General features: G+C 52.9%; 1 protein-coding gene across 2 annotated transcripts in view; it reads left to right on the forward strand.

The window, feature by feature from the left end:
- LOC119853911 (cGMP-dependent protein kinase 1-like) overlaps positions 1-17239 on the forward strand; it is an 80547-nt gene extending 63308 nt beyond the window's left edge. Inside the window, exons 19-23 of one of the 2 annotated variants that reach the window (XM_043509945.1) lie at positions 5635-5790; positions 15380-15495; positions 15829-15891; positions 16286-16361; positions 16839-17239. In XM_043509945.1, coding sequence (XP_043365880.1) covers positions 5635-5790; positions 15380-15495; positions 15829-15891; positions 16286-16361; positions 16839-16925 — 498 coding nt within the window. In that variant the 3' untranslated portion in view covers positions 16926-17239. Of the gene's footprint in view, positions 1-5634; positions 5799-15379; positions 15496-15828; positions 15892-16285; positions 16362-16838 lie in introns of those variants that run through there. The other variant, XR_006279618.1, reaches the window with a different exon arrangement.
- Positions 17240-17418: the final 179 nt, after the last annotated feature.

A 17418-nucleotide genomic window follows, 5' to 3' on the forward strand; every position in this document is an offset into this window, starting at 1 on the left:
GACTCCAGCACCCTGCCTTGTTGAGCCAGATACGCCAGTCTGCTCCAACACAGACCCAGGGTCTGAACCTTGGGCCCCAAAGCTGAAGACTTAACTGAAAGCAATTTAAGAAATGTTCCTGTCTTTAATGCTCAGATGCTCAACTCCCAATGGGGTCCAAACCCCAAATAAATCCGATTTACCCTGTATAAATTTTATACAGGATAAACTCATAAATTGTCCACCCTCTATAAGAACTGACAGAGAGAGATGCACAGCTGTTTGCCCCCCCAGGTATTACTACATATTCTGGGTTAATTAATAAGTAAAAAGTGATTTTATTAAATATAGAAAGCAGGATTTAAGTGGTTTCAAGTAGTATCAGCCGAACAAAGTGAATTACCAAGCAAAGTAAAATAAAACACGCAAGTCTATGTCTAAGAAAACTGAATACAGATAAAAGAAAAGGAGTACCCGTGGCACCTTAGAGACTAACAAATTTATTAGAGCATAAGCTTTCGTGAGCTACAGCTCACTTCATCGGATGCATTTGGTGGAAAAAGCAGAGGAGAGATTTATATACACACACACAGAGAACATGAAACAATGGGTTTATCATACACACTGTAAGGAGAGTGATCACTTAAGATAAGCCATCACCAGCAGCAGGGGGGGGAAGGAGGAAAACCTTTCATGGTGACAAGCAGGTAGGCTAATTCCAGCAGTTAACAAGAATATCAGAGGAACAGTGGGGGGTGGGGTGGGAGGGAGAAATACCATGGGGAAATAGTTTTACTTTGTGTAATGACTCATCCATTCCCAGTCTCTATTGAAGCCTAAGTTAATTGTATCCAGTTTGCAAATTAATTCCAATTCAGCAGTCTCTCGTTAGAATTTGTTTTTGAAGCTTTTTTGTTGAAGGATAGCCACTCTTAGGTCTGTGATCGAGTGACCAGAGAGATTGAAGTGTTCTCCAACTGGTTTTTGAATGTTATAATTCTTGATGTCTGATTTGTGTCCATTCATTCTTTTACGTAGAGACTGTCCAGTTTGGCCAATGTACATGGCAGAGGGGCATTGCTGGCACATGATGGCATATATCACATTGGTAGATGCGCAGGTGAACAAGCCTCTGATAGTGTGGCTGATGTGATTAGGCCCTATGATGGTATCCCCTGAATAGATATGTGGACAGAGTTGGCAACGGGCTTTGTTGCAAGGATAGGTTCCTGGGTTAGTGGTTCTGTTGTGTGGTGTGTGGTTGCTGGTGAGTATTTGCTTCAGATTGGGGGGCTGTCTGTAAGCAAGGACTGGTCTGTCTCCCAAGATCTGTGAGAGTGATGGGTCGTCCTTCAGGATAGGTTGTAGATCCTTGATGATGCGTTGGAGAGGTTTTAGTTGGGGGCTGAAGGTGATGGCTAGTGGCGTTCTGTTGTTTTCTTTGTTGGGCCTGTCCTGTAGTAGGTGACTTCTGGGTACTCTTCTGGCTCTGTCAGTCTGTTTCTTCACTTCAGCAGGTGGGTATTGTAGTTGTAGGAATGCATGATAGAGATCTTGTAGGTGTTTGTCTCTGTCTGAGGGGTTGGAGCAAATGCGGTTATATCGTAGCGCTTGGCTGTAGACAATGGATCGAGTGGTATGATCTGGATGAAAGCTAGAGGCATGTAGGTAGGAATAGCGGTCAGTAGGTTTCCAATATAGAGTGGTGTTTATGTGACCATCGCTTATTAGCACCGTAGTGTCCAGGAAGTGGATCTCTTGTGTGGACTGGTCCAGGCTGAGGTTGATGGTGGGATGGAAATTGTTGAAATCATGGTGGAATTCCTCAAGAGCTTCTTTTCCATGGGTCCAGATGATGAAGATGTCATCAATGTAGCGCAAATAGAGTAGGGGCATTGGGGACGAGATTTTTTGTAAAAAATCCATTACAATCTACATACCACACAGACTATGCTGACAGCTTGTGCCACACACTCTCAAAGAAACTGCGGAACCACCTGATCAACATCCTCTACAGCAAACAGGGAAAGATTAAGAATGAGCTCTCAAAACTGGATACTCTCATAAAGAACCAACCTTCCACACAAACTTCCTCGTGGCTGGACTTTACAAAAACTAGACAAGCCATTTACAAAACACACTTTGCTTCTCTACAAAAGAAAAAGGACACTAAGCTATCTAAACTACTATATGCCATAAGGGGCCACAACAATGGTTCCCGTAACCCACCCAGCAATATTGTTAATCTATCCAACTATACTCTTAGCCCAGCAGAAGAATCTGTCCTATCTCGGGGCCTCTCCTTTTGCCCCTCCACCCCCACGAACATGATACAGTTCTGTGGTGACCTAGAATCCTATTTTTGACGTCTCAGACTCAAGGAATATTTCCAACACACCTCTGACCAACATATTAACCCACAGAGACCTTCCTGCCAACACTACAAAAAGAAGGATTCTGGGTGGACTCCTCCTGAAGGTCGAAACAGCAGCCTGGATTTCTACATAGACTGCTTCCGCCGACGTGCATGAGCTGAAATTGTGGAAAAGCAGCATCGCTTACCCCATAACCTCAGCCATGCAGAACACATTGCCATCCACAGCCTCAGAAACAACTCTGACATCATAATCAAAAAGGCTGACAAAGGAGGTGCTGTCGTCATCATGAATAGGTCGGAGTATGAACAAGAGGCTACTAGGCAGCTCTCCAACACCACTTTCTACAAGCCATTACCCTCTGATCCCACTGAGAGTTACCAAAAGAAACTACAGCATTTGCTCAAGAAACTCCCTGAAAAAGCACAAGAACAAATCCGCACAGACACACCCCTGGAGCCCCGACCTGGGGTATTCTATCTGCTACCCAAGATCCATAAACCTGGAAATCCTGGACGCCCCATCATCTCAGGCATTGGCACCCTGACAGCAGGATTGTCTGGCTATATAGACTCCCTCCTCAGGCCCTTCGTTACCAGCACTCCCAGCTATCTTCGAGACACCACTGACTTCCTGAGGAAACTACAGTCCATTGGTGATCTTCCTAAAAACACCATCCTAGCCACTATGGATGTAGAAGCCTCTACACCAACATTCCACACAAAGATGGACTACAAGCCGTCAGGAACAGTATCCCCGATACTGTCACGGCTAACCTGGTGGCAGAACTTTGTGACTTTGTCCTGACCCATAACTATTTCACATTTGGTGACAATGTATACCTTCAAATCAGCGGCACTGCGATGGGTACCCGCATGGCCCCACAGTATGCCAACATTTTTATGGCTGACTTAGAACAACGCTTCCTCAGCTCTCGTCCCCTAATGCCCCTACTCTACTTGCGCTACATTGATGACATCTTCATCATCTGGACCCATGGAAAAGAAGCTCTTGAGGAATTCCACCATGATTTCAACAATTTCCATCCCACCATCAACCTCAGCCTGGACCAGTCCACACAAGAGATCCACTTCCTGGACACTACGGTGCTAATAAGCGATGGTCAGATAAACACCACCCTATATCGGAAACCTACTGACCGCTATTCCTACCTACATGCCTCTAGCTTTCATCCAGATCATACCACTCGATCCATTGTCTACAGCCAAGCGCTACGATATAACCGCATTTGCTCCAACCCCTCAGACAGAGACAAACACCTACAAGATCTCTATCATGCATTCCTACAACTACAATACCCACCTGCTGAAGTGAAGAAACAGATTGACAGAGCCAGAAGAGTACCCAGAAGTCACCTACTACAGGACAGGCCCAACAAAGAAAACAACAGAACGCCACTAGCCATCACCTTCAGCCCCCAACTAAAACCTCTCCAACGCATCATCAAGGATCTACAACCTATCCTGAAGGACGACCTATCACTCTCACAGATCTTGGGAGACAGACCAGTCCTTGCTTACAGACAGCCCCCCAATCTGAAGCAAATACTCACCAGCAACCACACAACAGAACCACTAACGCAGGAACCTATCCTTGCAACAAAGCCCGTTGCCAACTCTGTCCACATATCTATTCAGGGGATACCATCATAGGGCCTAATCACATCAGTCACACTATCAGAGGCTCGTTCACCTGCACATCTACCAATGTGATATATGCCATCATGTGCCAGCAATGCCCCTCTGCCATGTACATTGGCCAAACTGGACAGTCTCTACGTAAAAGAATGAATGGACACAAATCAGACATCAAGAATTATAACATTCAAAAACCAGTTGGAGAACACTTCAATCTCTCTGGTCACTCGATCACAGACCTAAGAGTGACTATACTTCAACAAAAAAGCTTCAAAAACAGACTCCAACGAGAGACTGCTGAATTGGAATTAATTTGCAAACTGGATACAATTAATTTAGGCTTGAATAGAGACTGGGAGTGGATGAGTCATTACATAAAGTAAAACTATTTCCCCATGTTATTTCTCCCCCCACCCCACCTCCCCACTGTTCCTCAGACGTTCTTGTTAACTGCTGGAAATGGCCCACCTTGATTATCACCACAAAAGGTTTTCCTCCTTCCCCCCCCCCCTGCTGCTGGTGATGGCTTATCTTAAGTGATCACTCTCCTTACAGTGTGTATGATAAACCCATTGTTTCATGTTCTCTGTGTGTATATAAATCTCTCCTCTGTTTTTTCCACCAAATGCGTCCGATGAAGTGAGCTGTAGCTCACGAAAGCTTATGCTCTAATAAATTTGTTAGTCTCTGAGGTGCCACGGGTACTCCTTTTCTTTTTGCGAATACAGACTAACACGGCTGCTACTCTGAAACCTGAATACAGATAAAATCCTCACTCAGTAAGCTTCCTTTTACAGACTAGCCTCCTTCTAGTCTGGGTCCAGCAGTCACTCACATCCCCTGTAGTTGCTGTCCTTTGTTCCAGTTTCTTTCAGGTATCCTTGGGGGTGGAGAGTCTCTCTCTTTAGCTAGCAAAAGACAAAATGTAGGGGTCTTCCACGAGCTTAAATAGACTTTCTTTAGTGGGTGGAGACCCCCTCCTCTCTTCTATGCAAAGTCCAACTCCAAGATGGAGTTCTGGAGTCGCTAGGGCAAGTCATGTCCATGCAGGACTCAGAACTTACAGGGAGCATCCATTTCCCACATGGTATCTTGAATGTCTCCAGGAAGACTTCTTATGTGGATTGGAGCCTTCCAACATCCATTGTTTGTTAAATGCTTCTTGACTGGGCACTTAATTTGCACATTCCTTTCTCAAGAAGCTGACCAAATGCTTTACAAAGGCTATTTAAAAATCAAGCCAATACATAGCCAATATTCATAGCTTCGAATACAAAACTGATACATGCATACAAATAGGAGGAATAGATTCAGTAGATCATAACCTTTACAGAGATATGTTACATGGCATATGTAGCATAAAACATATTCCCGTTATGTCATATATACGTTCATAAGCATATTTCTATAAAGCCTTATGGGGGGCACTGTCATGGGGGGAAATCCCTGAGTCAGTGAGCTGCCATGGCCTGTCTCTGCCCCCTTGCTGAGCTGGGTCTGTTTCAAGCAGCCCCTTAATGCCTCCTTGCCACAGCCAGTCGGCGCGGCGACCCCCAACTCAGGTCTCTAGGCCTGGCTGGCCCGGTGGGGGGCTCTGCTGGCTCACGCCTGCCCGTTGGCAGGTGGATTTTGGCTTTGCCAAGGAGCTGGTGCGGGGGGAGAAGACCTACTCGTTCTGTGGCACCCCCGAGTACCTGGCGCCTGAGATCCTGCGGAACGAGGGCCACGACTTCGCCATCGACTTCTGGATGATGGGCATCCTCATCTTCGAGATGCTGGTGGGCCGGTGAGGGACCCCGCGAGCCATTTTTCCCCTGCCTGGGACCCCCAAGGTGCCCCTTCCTGTGTCTGGGAGACCCGCAGCCCCCCCGGGGGTCAGACCCTGCCCCCACCTGTGCCTGGGACACCCGCAGCCCCCTCTGAAGGTCACCCCCTGTCCCCCAAGCCTCAGATGCCCCACAGGGGATAACCCACCTGCCCCCACCTGAGTAACGGGGGTCACTTCCCCAGGAGTGGCCCATCGGGGGTGGGCAGAGATGGGGGTGTTCCTCTGGAACAGCCCAGCCCATGGGGGAGGGGGAATGACCTGCTGGGTGGGGGAGGGGGAGAGTGTAGGGGGCTCCCCGGGGGGGTCCCAGGAGTGACCTGCTGGCAGGGGGAGACAGAGATTATGTGGGGAGACCCCAGGGGGGTCCTGGGAGTGGCGTGCCGGGAGGGGGAGTGGAGAGTGTAGGGGTGTCATGGCGTGATGGGGAGTCAGGGCCCTGCACCCCCACTTCCTGCAATTCATCATGACTCTCAGCCAGCTGGTAGAACAGAAGATTTATTAGAGATGAAAGGAATACATAGATTCATAGATTCATAGATACTAAGGTCAGAAGGGACCATTCTGATCATCTAGTCTGACCTCCTGCACAGCGCAGGCCACAGAATCTCACCCACCCACTCCTATGAAAAACCTCACCCATGTCTGAGCTATTGAAGTCCTTAAATCATGGTTCAAAGACTTCAAGGAGCAGAGAAGCCTCCCTCAAGCCAACCATGCCCCATGCTACAGAGGAAGGCGAAAAACCTCCAGGGCCTCTCCAATCTGCCCTGGAGGAAAATTCCTTCCCAACCCCAAATATGGCAATCAGCTAAACCCTGAGCATATGGGCAAGATTCACCAGCCAGATACTACAGAAAATTCTTTCCTGGGTAACTCAGATCCCATCCATCTAATATCCCATCTCAGGGGATTTGGCCTATTTACCCTGAATATTTAAAGATCAATTACTTACCAAAATTCCATTATCCCATCATACCATCTCCTCCATAAACTTATCGAGTAGAATCTTAAAACCAGATAGATCTTTTGCCCCCACTGCTTCCCTTGGAAGGCTTTTCCAAAACTTCACTCCTCTGATGGTTAAAAACCTTCATCTGATTTCAAGTCTAAACTTCCTGGTGGCCAGTTTATACCCATTTGTTCTTGTGTCCACATTGGTGCTGAGCTTAAATAATTCCTCTCCCTCTCCTGTATTTATCCCTCTGATATATTTATAGAGAGCAATCATATCTCCCCTCAACCTTCTTTTAGTTAGGCTAAACAAGCCAAGCTCCTGAAGTCTCCTTTCATAAGACAAGTTTTCCATTCCTCGGATCATCCTAGTAGCCCTTCTCTGTACCTGCTCCAGTTTGAATTCATCCTTTTTAAACATGGGAGACCAGAACTGCACACAGTATTCTAGGTGAGGTCTCACCAGTGCCTTGTATAATGGTACTAAAACCTCCTTATCCCTACTGGAAATGCCTCTCCTGATGCATCCCAAAACCGCATTAGCTTTTTTCACAGCCATATCACATTGGCAGCTCATAGTCATCCTATGATCAACCAATACTCCAAGGTCCTTCTCCTCTTCCGTTACTTCTAATTGATGCGTCCCCAACTTATAACTAAAATTCTTGTTATTATCCCTAAATGCATAACCTTACACTTCTCACTATTAAATTTCATCCTATTACTATTACTCCAGTTTACAAGGTCATCCAGATCCTCCTGTATAATATCCCGATCCTTCTCCGAATTGGCAATACCTCTCAGCTTTGTATCATCTGCAAACTTTATTAGCACACTTCCACTTTTTGTGCCAAGGTCAGTAATAAAAAGATTAAATAAGATTGGGCCCAAAACTGATCCCTGAGGAACTCCACTGGTAACCTCCCTCCAGCCTGACAGTTCGCCTTTCAGTAGGACCCGTTACAGTCTCCCCTTTAACCAATTCCTTATCCACCTTTTGATGTTCGTATTGATCCCCATCTTCTCCAATTTAACTAATAATTCCCCATGTGGCACAGTATCAAATGCCTTACTGAAATCTAGGTAAATTAGATCCACTTCATTTCCTTTATCTAAAAAAATCTGTTACTTTTCAAAAAGGAGATCATGTTGGTTTAGCACGATCTACCTTTTGTAAAACCATGTTGTATTTTGTCCCATTTACCATTGACTTCAATGTCCTTAACTAATTTCTCCTTCAAAATTTTTTCCAGGACCTTGCATACTACAGATGTCAAACTAACTGGCCTGTAGTTACCCGGATCACTTTTTTTTCCTTTCTTAAAAATAGGAATTATATTAGCAATTCTCCAATCATTCGGTACTACTCCTGAGTTTACAGATTCATTAAAAGAAGAGGAGTACTTGTGGCACCTTAGAGACTAACAAATTTATTAGAGCATAAGCTTTCGTGAGCTACAGCTCACTTCATCGGATGCACGGAAATGCATCCGATGAAGTGAGCTGTAGCTCACGAAAGCTTATGCTCTAATAAATTTGTTAGTCTCTAAGGTGCCACAAGTACTCCTTTTCTTTTTGCGAATACAGACTAACACGGCTGCTACTCTGAAACTACAGATTCATTAAAAATTCTTGCTAATGGGCTTGCAATTTCAGGTGCCAATTCCTTTAATATTCTTGGATGAAGATTATCTGGGCCCCCCGATTTAGTCCCATTAAGCTGTTTCAGTTTCGCTTCTACCTCAGATATGGTAATATCTACCTCCATATCCTCATTCCCATTTGTCATGCTACCATTATCCCTAAGATCCTCTTTAGCCTTATTAAAGACTGAGGCAAAGTATTGTTTAGATATTGGGCCATGCCTCGATTATCTTTAACCTCCACTCCATCCTCAGTATTTAGCGGCCCCACTTCTTCTTTCTTAGTTTCTTCTTATTTATATGGCTATAGAACCTTTTACTATTGGTTTTAATTCCCTTTGCAAGGTCCAACTCTACTCGACTTTTAGCCTGTCTCACTTTATCCCTACATGTTCTGACCTCAATTAGGTAGCTTTCCTTGCTGATCCCTCCCATCTTCCACTCCCTGTATGCTTTCTGCTTCTTCTTAATCACCTCTCTAAGATGCTTGCTCATCCAGCTTGGTCTACAACTCCTTCCTATGAATTTTTTCCCCTTTCTTGGGATACAGGCTTCCAATAGCTTCTGCAGCTTTGATTTAAAGTAATTCCAGGCCTCCTCGACCTTTAGATCCATAAATTCTTCAGTCCAATACACTTCCCTAACTAATTTCCTTAATTTTTGAAAGTCAGCCCTTTTGAAATCAAAAACCCTAGTTGCAGATTTATTTTTGTTAATCCTTCGTTTAGTTTGAACTGAATTAGCTCATGATCACTTGAACCAAGATTGTCCCCTACAACCATTTCTTCTATGAGGTCCTCGCTACTCACCAAAATTAAATCTAAAATGGCATCCCCTCTAGTCGGTTCAGCAACTACTTGATGAAGGAATCCGTCAGCTATCGCATCTAGGAAAATCTGAGCCCTATTATTATTACTAGTCTGGACCAGAGCTAGTAGACATAAACAGGACCCCTTAGTCAGGTCCTTCTGGGGGGCAGGGAGATTAGTCCCCAGCTCTGGGGTTCCCTCCTCTTCCCCAGCCCACTCCAAAAACAAAACTCCTCCAGCCTCCCCCCATCTCCTCCCCCAGCCTTTGTCCAGTTTCCCCAGGGCAGAAGGTGTCACCTGGACCCAACCCCCCTTCTGGCTCAGGTGACACCCCCTGCTATCTCATCACTGATCAGACAGTGGCAGTAAACTCCCCTGCCAGATTCCCAGGTCAATCCGCCCCACTCAGTCCCTGCTGCATCCCATCTCTCCCCCCTTCGAGACTGAACTGAGCGGGGTCACTCTGACCAGTGACTTGGGGAAGTTCGGGGCCCCCTCTCCGGGACAACGCATCCGCTATCATGTTGGCACTTCCCTTCACATGGACCACGTCCATGACATAATGCTGCAGGAGCAGGCTCCACCTCAGGAGCTTGGCGTTGGCTCCTTTCATCTGGTGCAGCCAGGTCAGGAGAGTGGTCGGTGTACACGGTTAAAGAGACGGGGCTCTAGCTTCTTAAGTGCCCACACCATGGCCAGGCACTCCTTCTTGATGGCCGCGTAGTGTTGCTCCCGGGGTAGCAACTTCTTGCTCAGGTATACGATGGGGTGTCTCTCCCCCTTTTCATCCTCCTGCATTAACACTGCCCCCAGCCCCATATCTGAGGCATCGGTGAACACCATAAAGGGCTTGTCAAAGTCTGGGTTTGCCAGAACTAGGTCACGGACCAGAGCCTCCTTCAGCGCCCGGAAAGCCTCCTGGCACTGCTCGGTCCAGACCACCTTGTCTGGCTTCCCCTTCTTGCATAGCTCGGTGATGGGGGTGGCTATGGTGCTAAAGCGGGGCACAAACCTTTGATAATACCCCACCATCCCAATAAAGGCCTGGACCTGCTTTTTGGTGTGGGGAGCGGGCCAGTCTCTGATCACCTCCACCTTGGCTGGTTCTGGCTTTAGGCAGCCGCTCCCCACCCGATGGCCCAGGTAAGATACTTTGGCCATCCCCATCTTGCACTTCTCAGCTTTTATGGTCAGCCCAGGTTCCTGGAGTCAGTCCAGCACTTGTCTAACCTGGGACACATGATCCTCCCTGGTCTGGCTAAAGACACAGATGTCATCAATATACGCCACAGCAAAACTCTCCGTCCCCATCAGTAGCTGATCCACCAGGCGGTGGAAGGTGGCCGGCGCTCCCTTGAGTCCGAAGGCAGGGTCAGGAACTCATAGAGCCCCAGAGGGGAGTGATAAAGGCGGATTTCAGCCGGGCATCTGCATCCAGCAGCACTTGCCAGTAGCCCTTTGTAACGTCCATGGTGGTAAGGTATCGAGCTCCTCCCAGCTTGTCTAGGAGCTCATCAGGCCTGGGCATGAGGTAGGCATCAGATACAGTGATGGCATTGAGCTTCCGATAGTCCACACAGAACCGGATCGACACATCCTTTTTGGGGACCAGCACCACCGGCGAAGCCCAAGGGCTGGCAGATGGCTGGATCACCCCCAAAGCCAGCATGTCCCTGACCTCTCTTTCCAGGTCCTGAGCAGTTTTCCCTGTGACTCGGAAGGGGGAGCATCTTATCGGCAGGTCTGATCCTGTCTGCACCCGGTGGACAGTCAGATTAGGGCATCCAGGCTGGTTGGAAAACAGCTGTTGGTACAGATGCAGCACCTCCCTGATCTCAGCTTGCTGGGCAGGAGTTAGCTGATCCGAGAGGGGAATTGTTTCTGGGGGGGAACCAGCTCCTCTCTCAGGGAATAGATCTACTAAAGGGTCATCTCCCTGCTCCTCCCAATGTCCATACATGGCCAACACCACATTCCCCCTGGCATAATATGGCTTCATCATATTCACATGGTACACCCGGTGGTGGTGTGCCCAGTTAGACACATAGTTTACCAATTGCTTGACAACCTTAAAGGGACCTTCCCAGGCGGCCTGTATTTTGTTCTTTCTCATGGGGATGAGAACCATCACCGGATCCCCAGTGGCATAGGCATGGGCCCGCGGCGTGCAGTCATACCAGAGCTTCTGCTTCTTCTGGGCTCTGGCCAGATTCTCCCTGGCCAGGCCCATGAGTTCAGCAAGTCTCTCTCAGAAGATCAGGACATACTCCACCACTGACTCTCCATTGGGAGTGGCCTTCCCCTCCCATTCGTCTCTCATCAGGTCCAGGGGGCCCCTCACCCTCCTGCCATATAACGGTTCGAAAGGTGAAAATCCGGTAGACTCCTGGGGTACCTCCCTGTATGCGAACAGCAGGTGAGGTAAGTACTTGTCCCAATCCTGCAGGTGCTGGTGCATAAAGGTTTTCAGCATCATCTTAGCGTCCCATTGAACCTCTCCACCAGCCCATTGGACTGGGGGTGATACACTGAGGCCCAGCTGTGCCGGACCCCACATTTCTCCCACCAGCACCGGAGCAGGGCCAACATGAAGTTGGATCCTTGGTCTGTCAAGACTTCCTTGGGGAACCCCACTCAGCTGAAAATGGTCAGCAGCGCATCTGCCACGATGTCTGCTTCAATGGAAGCTAAGGGCACTGCCTCGGGGTAGTGGCAGGTGAAATCTACCACCACAGAATGTATTTCTTCCCCGACCGGTCGTCTTGCTGAGAGGTCCCACTATGTCCATGGCCACCTTCTGGAAAGGCTCCTCTATGATGGGCAAAGGTCTCAAAGCAGCTTTCCCCTTGTCCCGGGGCCTTCCCCACCCTCTGACAGGGGTCACAGGATCGGCAATACTGCCGGACAGCGGTAAAGACCCCAGGGCCAGTAAAAGTTCTGTAGCAGCCTCTGCCGGTGCGCCGGATTCCCTGGTGCCCTGAGAGGGGGATGTCATGGGCCAGGTACAGAAGCTTGCGGCGATACTTCTGGGGTACCACCAGCTGCCTCCTGACCCCACAGGACTCCACTTCCCTTGGGGGAGCCCATTCTCGGTACAGGAACCCCTTCTCCCACAGGAACCTCTCCTGGCAACCTCTCCTCATGGTCTGTGCCGCACTGAGGTCGGCCAGGTCCTGAGCTTCACAGGAGGGATCTTTCTGCAACTCGGTCTGGAACTCAGCGGCTGGGGAAGGGATGGGGGCCTGGTTCTCTCTCATTGGCCGGGTCTGAGGCCACAGCCTCTCTGAGCCGTGCCCCTCGGCGCTCCCTCCCCACCAGGGTAGGGTCCTGCGCCCCCGGTGTGGTACCCTCCCCAAGGTCGGGGCGCAGTGCCCCTCGCCGGCTCTGCCTACAGGTCACGACAGGGTGGTCTGGGGTTGCTTGGCCAGTCCTCTAGGTCATCCCCTAACACCTCAGTGGGCAAATGGTGATGCACCCTCACATCCTTGGTGCCCTCCTTGGCCCCCATTTCAGATGTACCCTTGCCACGGCACCTTGAATGGGGTCCCGCCCACCCCCGTCCGGGGTCAGGTAGGTGTGGGCACCATCCGATCTGGGCCACCACCTTGGGCCAGGCCAGCATCACCTCAGTGCCCGTATCCCAGTATCCATTGACCTTCCTCCCATCCACCTCTAGGGGAACAAGGCACTCGCTCCGCAGGACAGAGCCCCGTGCCCACCTTCTAAACTGAGAACCCAGTCCGAGCATCCAGCCCTCCAGAAGAGCTGGTTTGGGGCTCTCCCTCCCTCCTGAGCAGTTGGCAAGCTGCCAGCCCCCCTTGCCTGGGCCGTCTGCCCCTCGTCCGGCTGGGTCCCTACTCAGTTAACCCTGGGTGGGTTCGGTCTGTTCAGTCTGTCCCTGAGCTTGGGGCACTGGGTCCGTATGTGGCCTCTCTGGCCACAGTGATAGCAGCTCAGGTCCCTTTGGTCCCCTTGAGCCGGCTGGTTGGGCCTGACGCCAGATGTTCCCCTTGGAAGGGGGTTCTCCATAGTCCCCCTCTGGGAGGTCCCAGGGTGACTCTCTCTCTGCAACAGGGCGGGCCTGATCCTTTGGGACTCCTCCCTGCTATCCCCTGGCCGACTGTTTACAAACTTGTCAGCCAGCTGCCCTGCGTGCTGCGGGTTCTCTGGCTTTTTGTCCACCAACCACAGCCTCAGGTCAGATGGGCACCACTCATACAGTTGCTCCAGTACCATCAGTTAACCAGGTCCTCCTTCATCTGGGCCCCATCTGACCACTTGCGGGCATATCCCTCCATGCGGGTGGCCAGTTCTAGTTATGTGCCCTCAGGGGCTTTACGCTGACTCTGAACCTTTTCTGGTACATCTCGGGAGTCAGCCCAAACACACGGAGCAGGGCCTTTTTGCGTAGTTCATAGTCCCCTGACTCCGTCCCTTTCATTCAGCTGTACACCTCCACGGCTTTGGGGTCCAGTAAGGGGGTGAGAAACTGGAGCCTGTCTGCAGGGTCAACCCTGTGCATCTCGCAGGCGTTCTCAAAGGCAATCAGGAAGTCATCTATGTCCTCCCCTTCCTTACGCTGGGCCAGAAGGCACTTATCAAAGCTCCATGAAGTCCTGGGTCCCCCATGACTCACCGCAGCCGGGGGCTCGCTGCTCCTCAGCCTGGCCAACTCCAGTTCATGGTGACGCTGCCTTTCGTGGATCCTCTCGCTCTTTTTCGTGATCTTCCAACTCTCTCAATTTTATCTCCCTCTCCCCATTCCAGCCGCCTCAGTTCCAGGGATGGGGAGCTCCGCCGGGAGGATCCCCTGCTGACTGCCGGGGTCAGGGTGCCCTCAGAATTCGCTGGGCTCCTCCCAGCCCCCTACTCGAGACATAGGTAGGAGGGGTCTCGGGATGCCCTCGGCAGCTGCCTGACCACTCCCAGCTGCGACAGACACTGGTGCCCGCCCTGCATCTGCCAGGCTGCTTCCCTTGGAGACAGGGATTGGTTCCTCCCAGCGATCCTCCTCCTCCAGCTGGGCAATCAGCTGTTCTTTGGTGCACTTCCCACTGTGCAGCCCCCTCCGCCTGCACAGCTCCACCAGGTCGCTCTTAAGGCGCATCGCATACATCTTCCCACTGGCCACTCACAGGCCTGTGTGCTCGCAGATCCCCACAGTTTCCAGGAGGAACCCCTAGTGTGTCAGCCCTTCTCCAGGTCACCATCTCTCTCCCAGGGTCGAGCCCAGACTCCTCCGCCCCTGAGACTGCTCACTGCAGTCCGCAGGCGGACCCCGGTTACTGCAACAGTCCTTCTCGCTGGGGTTAAGCGTAAGCTCCTCCGCCTCCTGAAACCGCTCCTCTCTGACTCTTCAGCACCTGGTGCCTGTCAATCCCCCTTCGTTTTACTGCTCCCCAGGCACTTACTGCAGGAAGCGCCATCCCCGGGGTGCAGTAGATCCCACCACTGTCACCCGTTGTCATGGAGAGTGGGGGAGTCAGGGCCCTGCACCCCCACTTCCTGCGATTCACCACGACTCTCAGCCAGCCAGTAGAACAGAAGGTTTATTAGAGACGACAGGAATACAGTCCAGACCAGAGCTTGTAGGCATAAACAGAACCCCTTAGTCAGGCCCTTTTGGGGGGGGCAGGGAGATTAGACCCCAGCCTTGGGGCTCCCGCCTCTTCCCCAGCCAACTCCCCAAACTGGAAACCCCTCCAGCCAACTCCCCCAGCCTCCCCCCAGCTCCTCCCCCAGCCTTTGTCCAGTTTCCCGGGCAGAAGGTGTCACCTGGACCGAAACCCCTCCTGGCTCAGGTAACAGGCTCAGGTATCATCCCTCAAGGGAAGTCTCCCATCCTCAGTGAAACTCCCCTGCAACATCCCCAGGTCAATTCCCCCCCCCATTTCTTGCTGCATCTCAAGGGGGGGGTCCCAGGAGCAGCCTGCCGGGTGGGGGAGGGGAGAGTGTTGGGGCATCCCCAGGGGGGTCTTGGGAGTGGCCTGCCAGGTGGAGGAGGGGAGAGTGTCGGGGTGTCCCCAGGGGGGGTCCCAGGAGCGGCCTGCCAGGTGGGGGAGGGGAGAGTGTCAGGGTGTCCCGGGGGTCCCGGGAGTGACCTGATGGGTGTGTGATGCCCCCCGTCTCTTGCCAGGCCCCGTTCCACAGCGCCGAGCCCCAGAAGATCTACAGCAAGATCCTGGATGGGGTTTTCTCATTCCCAGCCTACATGAGCAAGGCCGCCTGTTCCCTGGTCTCCAAGCTGTGCCGGTACGTGGGCCAGGCACGGGCTGCAGCTCCCTGGCACCGCTGCATGCCCACGGCTGCCGGGTGGGCGTGGTTGGTGCTGGCCAGCCCACAAGGCCAGCTGTAGGGCTCCAGGGCCTGACCCGGGGGGCGAGGGGGGCCCAGGGGGGCACTGGGCTGGAGACTCCCTACCCTCCCGGTGAGCCCGTTGCTGAGCTGCAGGCGAAGGGCTTCCCCTGCCGGAGCTGGGCCACGACTGGTGCCATGTGAAACTGCCTGGAAAGGGCAGAGCTGGGGGGGCTACAGGGAGGGGGAATGTCAGGGCCCCCACTGAGCCTGTTCTCTGCACCCCTGCAGGCACCGGCCAGGGCAGCGCTTGGGCAACACCAGCACCGGCATCCATGGCATCAGGAAACACCGGTAGGAGAGAAGCCGAGGGAGAAGGGGAGCCACCCACAGCTAGGGTTCCCCCCTCCAGCCCCCCCCCAGCACCCCTTGCTGGGGCTTCCCTCCTTTGGCTCCGCCCACAACAGTGCCCCCTGCTGGGGCTTCCCTCCGGCCCCGCCCCCAAAAGTGTCCCCTGCTGGGGCTTCCCTCCTCTGGCCCCACCCCCAACCGCGCCCCCTGCTGAGGCTTCCCTCCTCTGGCCCCGCCCCCAACCGCGCCCCCTGCTGGGGCTTCCCTCCTCTGGCCCTGCCCACAACAGTGCCCCCTGCTGGGGCTTCCCTCCTCTGGCCTGGAGAGGTGGGGCTGGAGGAGCTGGGACGCCCTGTGGCCGGTGCTCCTGCCCCACTGAAGCTGTCCTTGGTCCCAGGTGGTTTGGCTCAGTGAAGTGGAAGCGTCTGGCCCTGCGGCAGATCAATGCTCCCACCATGGCGCTGATGAAGCAGGTGAGGAGCTGCGGGGGGCACCCCGGGTGAGGCTGGGGCAGGCCTGGGCTTGGTGGCCCAGTGTTGAGGGGCGATTGGCTGAGTCCTTGGTGCGGGACTGGGGGGAGGGGGCTGCCATGCTCTGCCTCCATAGGGCCCCACAGCTCCCAGCATGCCGTGCTGCACTGTGGTCCCCCATGAGCTGCATCACTGCCCACAGGCCGGGGGGCACCCTGGCATGGCATCCCCCTCCCCCAAGCATGCTGGCCAGGGACCCTGCAACATGGGTCCAAGGTGGCACAGTCCAGGCCGAGCAGCCCCCTGCTGTGGGGCAGCCCCTGGCTGCAGGAGCCTCACGCAGGGGCCAGAGCCGGAGGGTGTCATGGGCGGGTGGCGAGCCAGGGAGGGGACCCAGGCCGAGCCCCATGTGGGGCAGGAGGGAGCTGCAGCCGTGACCCAGAGCTGGAGGAGACTGAGCCCCACATGCTCTCTCCGCAGGGCCCGCCCTACGCCAACTTCAAGCGCTTCTCGGTGGACTGGACGCCGGCCGAGGAGGAGTTCTCGGGCTGGGACGAGGATTTCTGAGCGGTCCGTGGGCCCAGGCCAGCAGCACCACCAGGACTGTGGGGGGTGGGAGGACGCTCTGCTGATGGCTGCTGCCCTGTTGCTGAGGTGCGCACATGCCCCCTGCCCACGGGAGGATGGGGCCCTGGTCTGCTGTTAGCCCTGGGCTGGCCCCTCCTGGGCACAGGGCCCCAGCCTGGCAGACCTCGCTGGTGGGGAGCAGAGGGCCCTGGGCCTGCACAGGCCTGTTCCTGAAAGCGGCTGCACGAGGGTGGGAGCTGCCCCGGGCCTGGCCCCCTGGGCTGTGGGCAATAAAAGCGCCTGTTGACTCCATGCAGCCTGGTCCCGGTCCCTGCCGCGTTGCCCGTGGGCAGGGAGGGGGCCCCTGTGGGGCCCGAGCAGGGGAACGAGGCTGGAGCAGCAATTCCAGCTCTGGCTGGGCCAATGTGCGGGTGGTGCTAACGTGCGCCTGGCTCTGGCAATGGTGGCTTCTCCTGCTGGCTCTGCCCGGCGG

Source organism: Dermochelys coriacea, chromosome 3, assembly GCF_009764565.3.
Source record: "Dermochelys coriacea isolate rDerCor1 chromosome 3, rDerCor1.pri.v4, whole genome shotgun sequence".
Classification (NCBI taxonomy): domain Eukaryota; kingdom Metazoa; phylum Chordata; order Testudines; family Dermochelyidae; genus Dermochelys; species Dermochelys coriacea.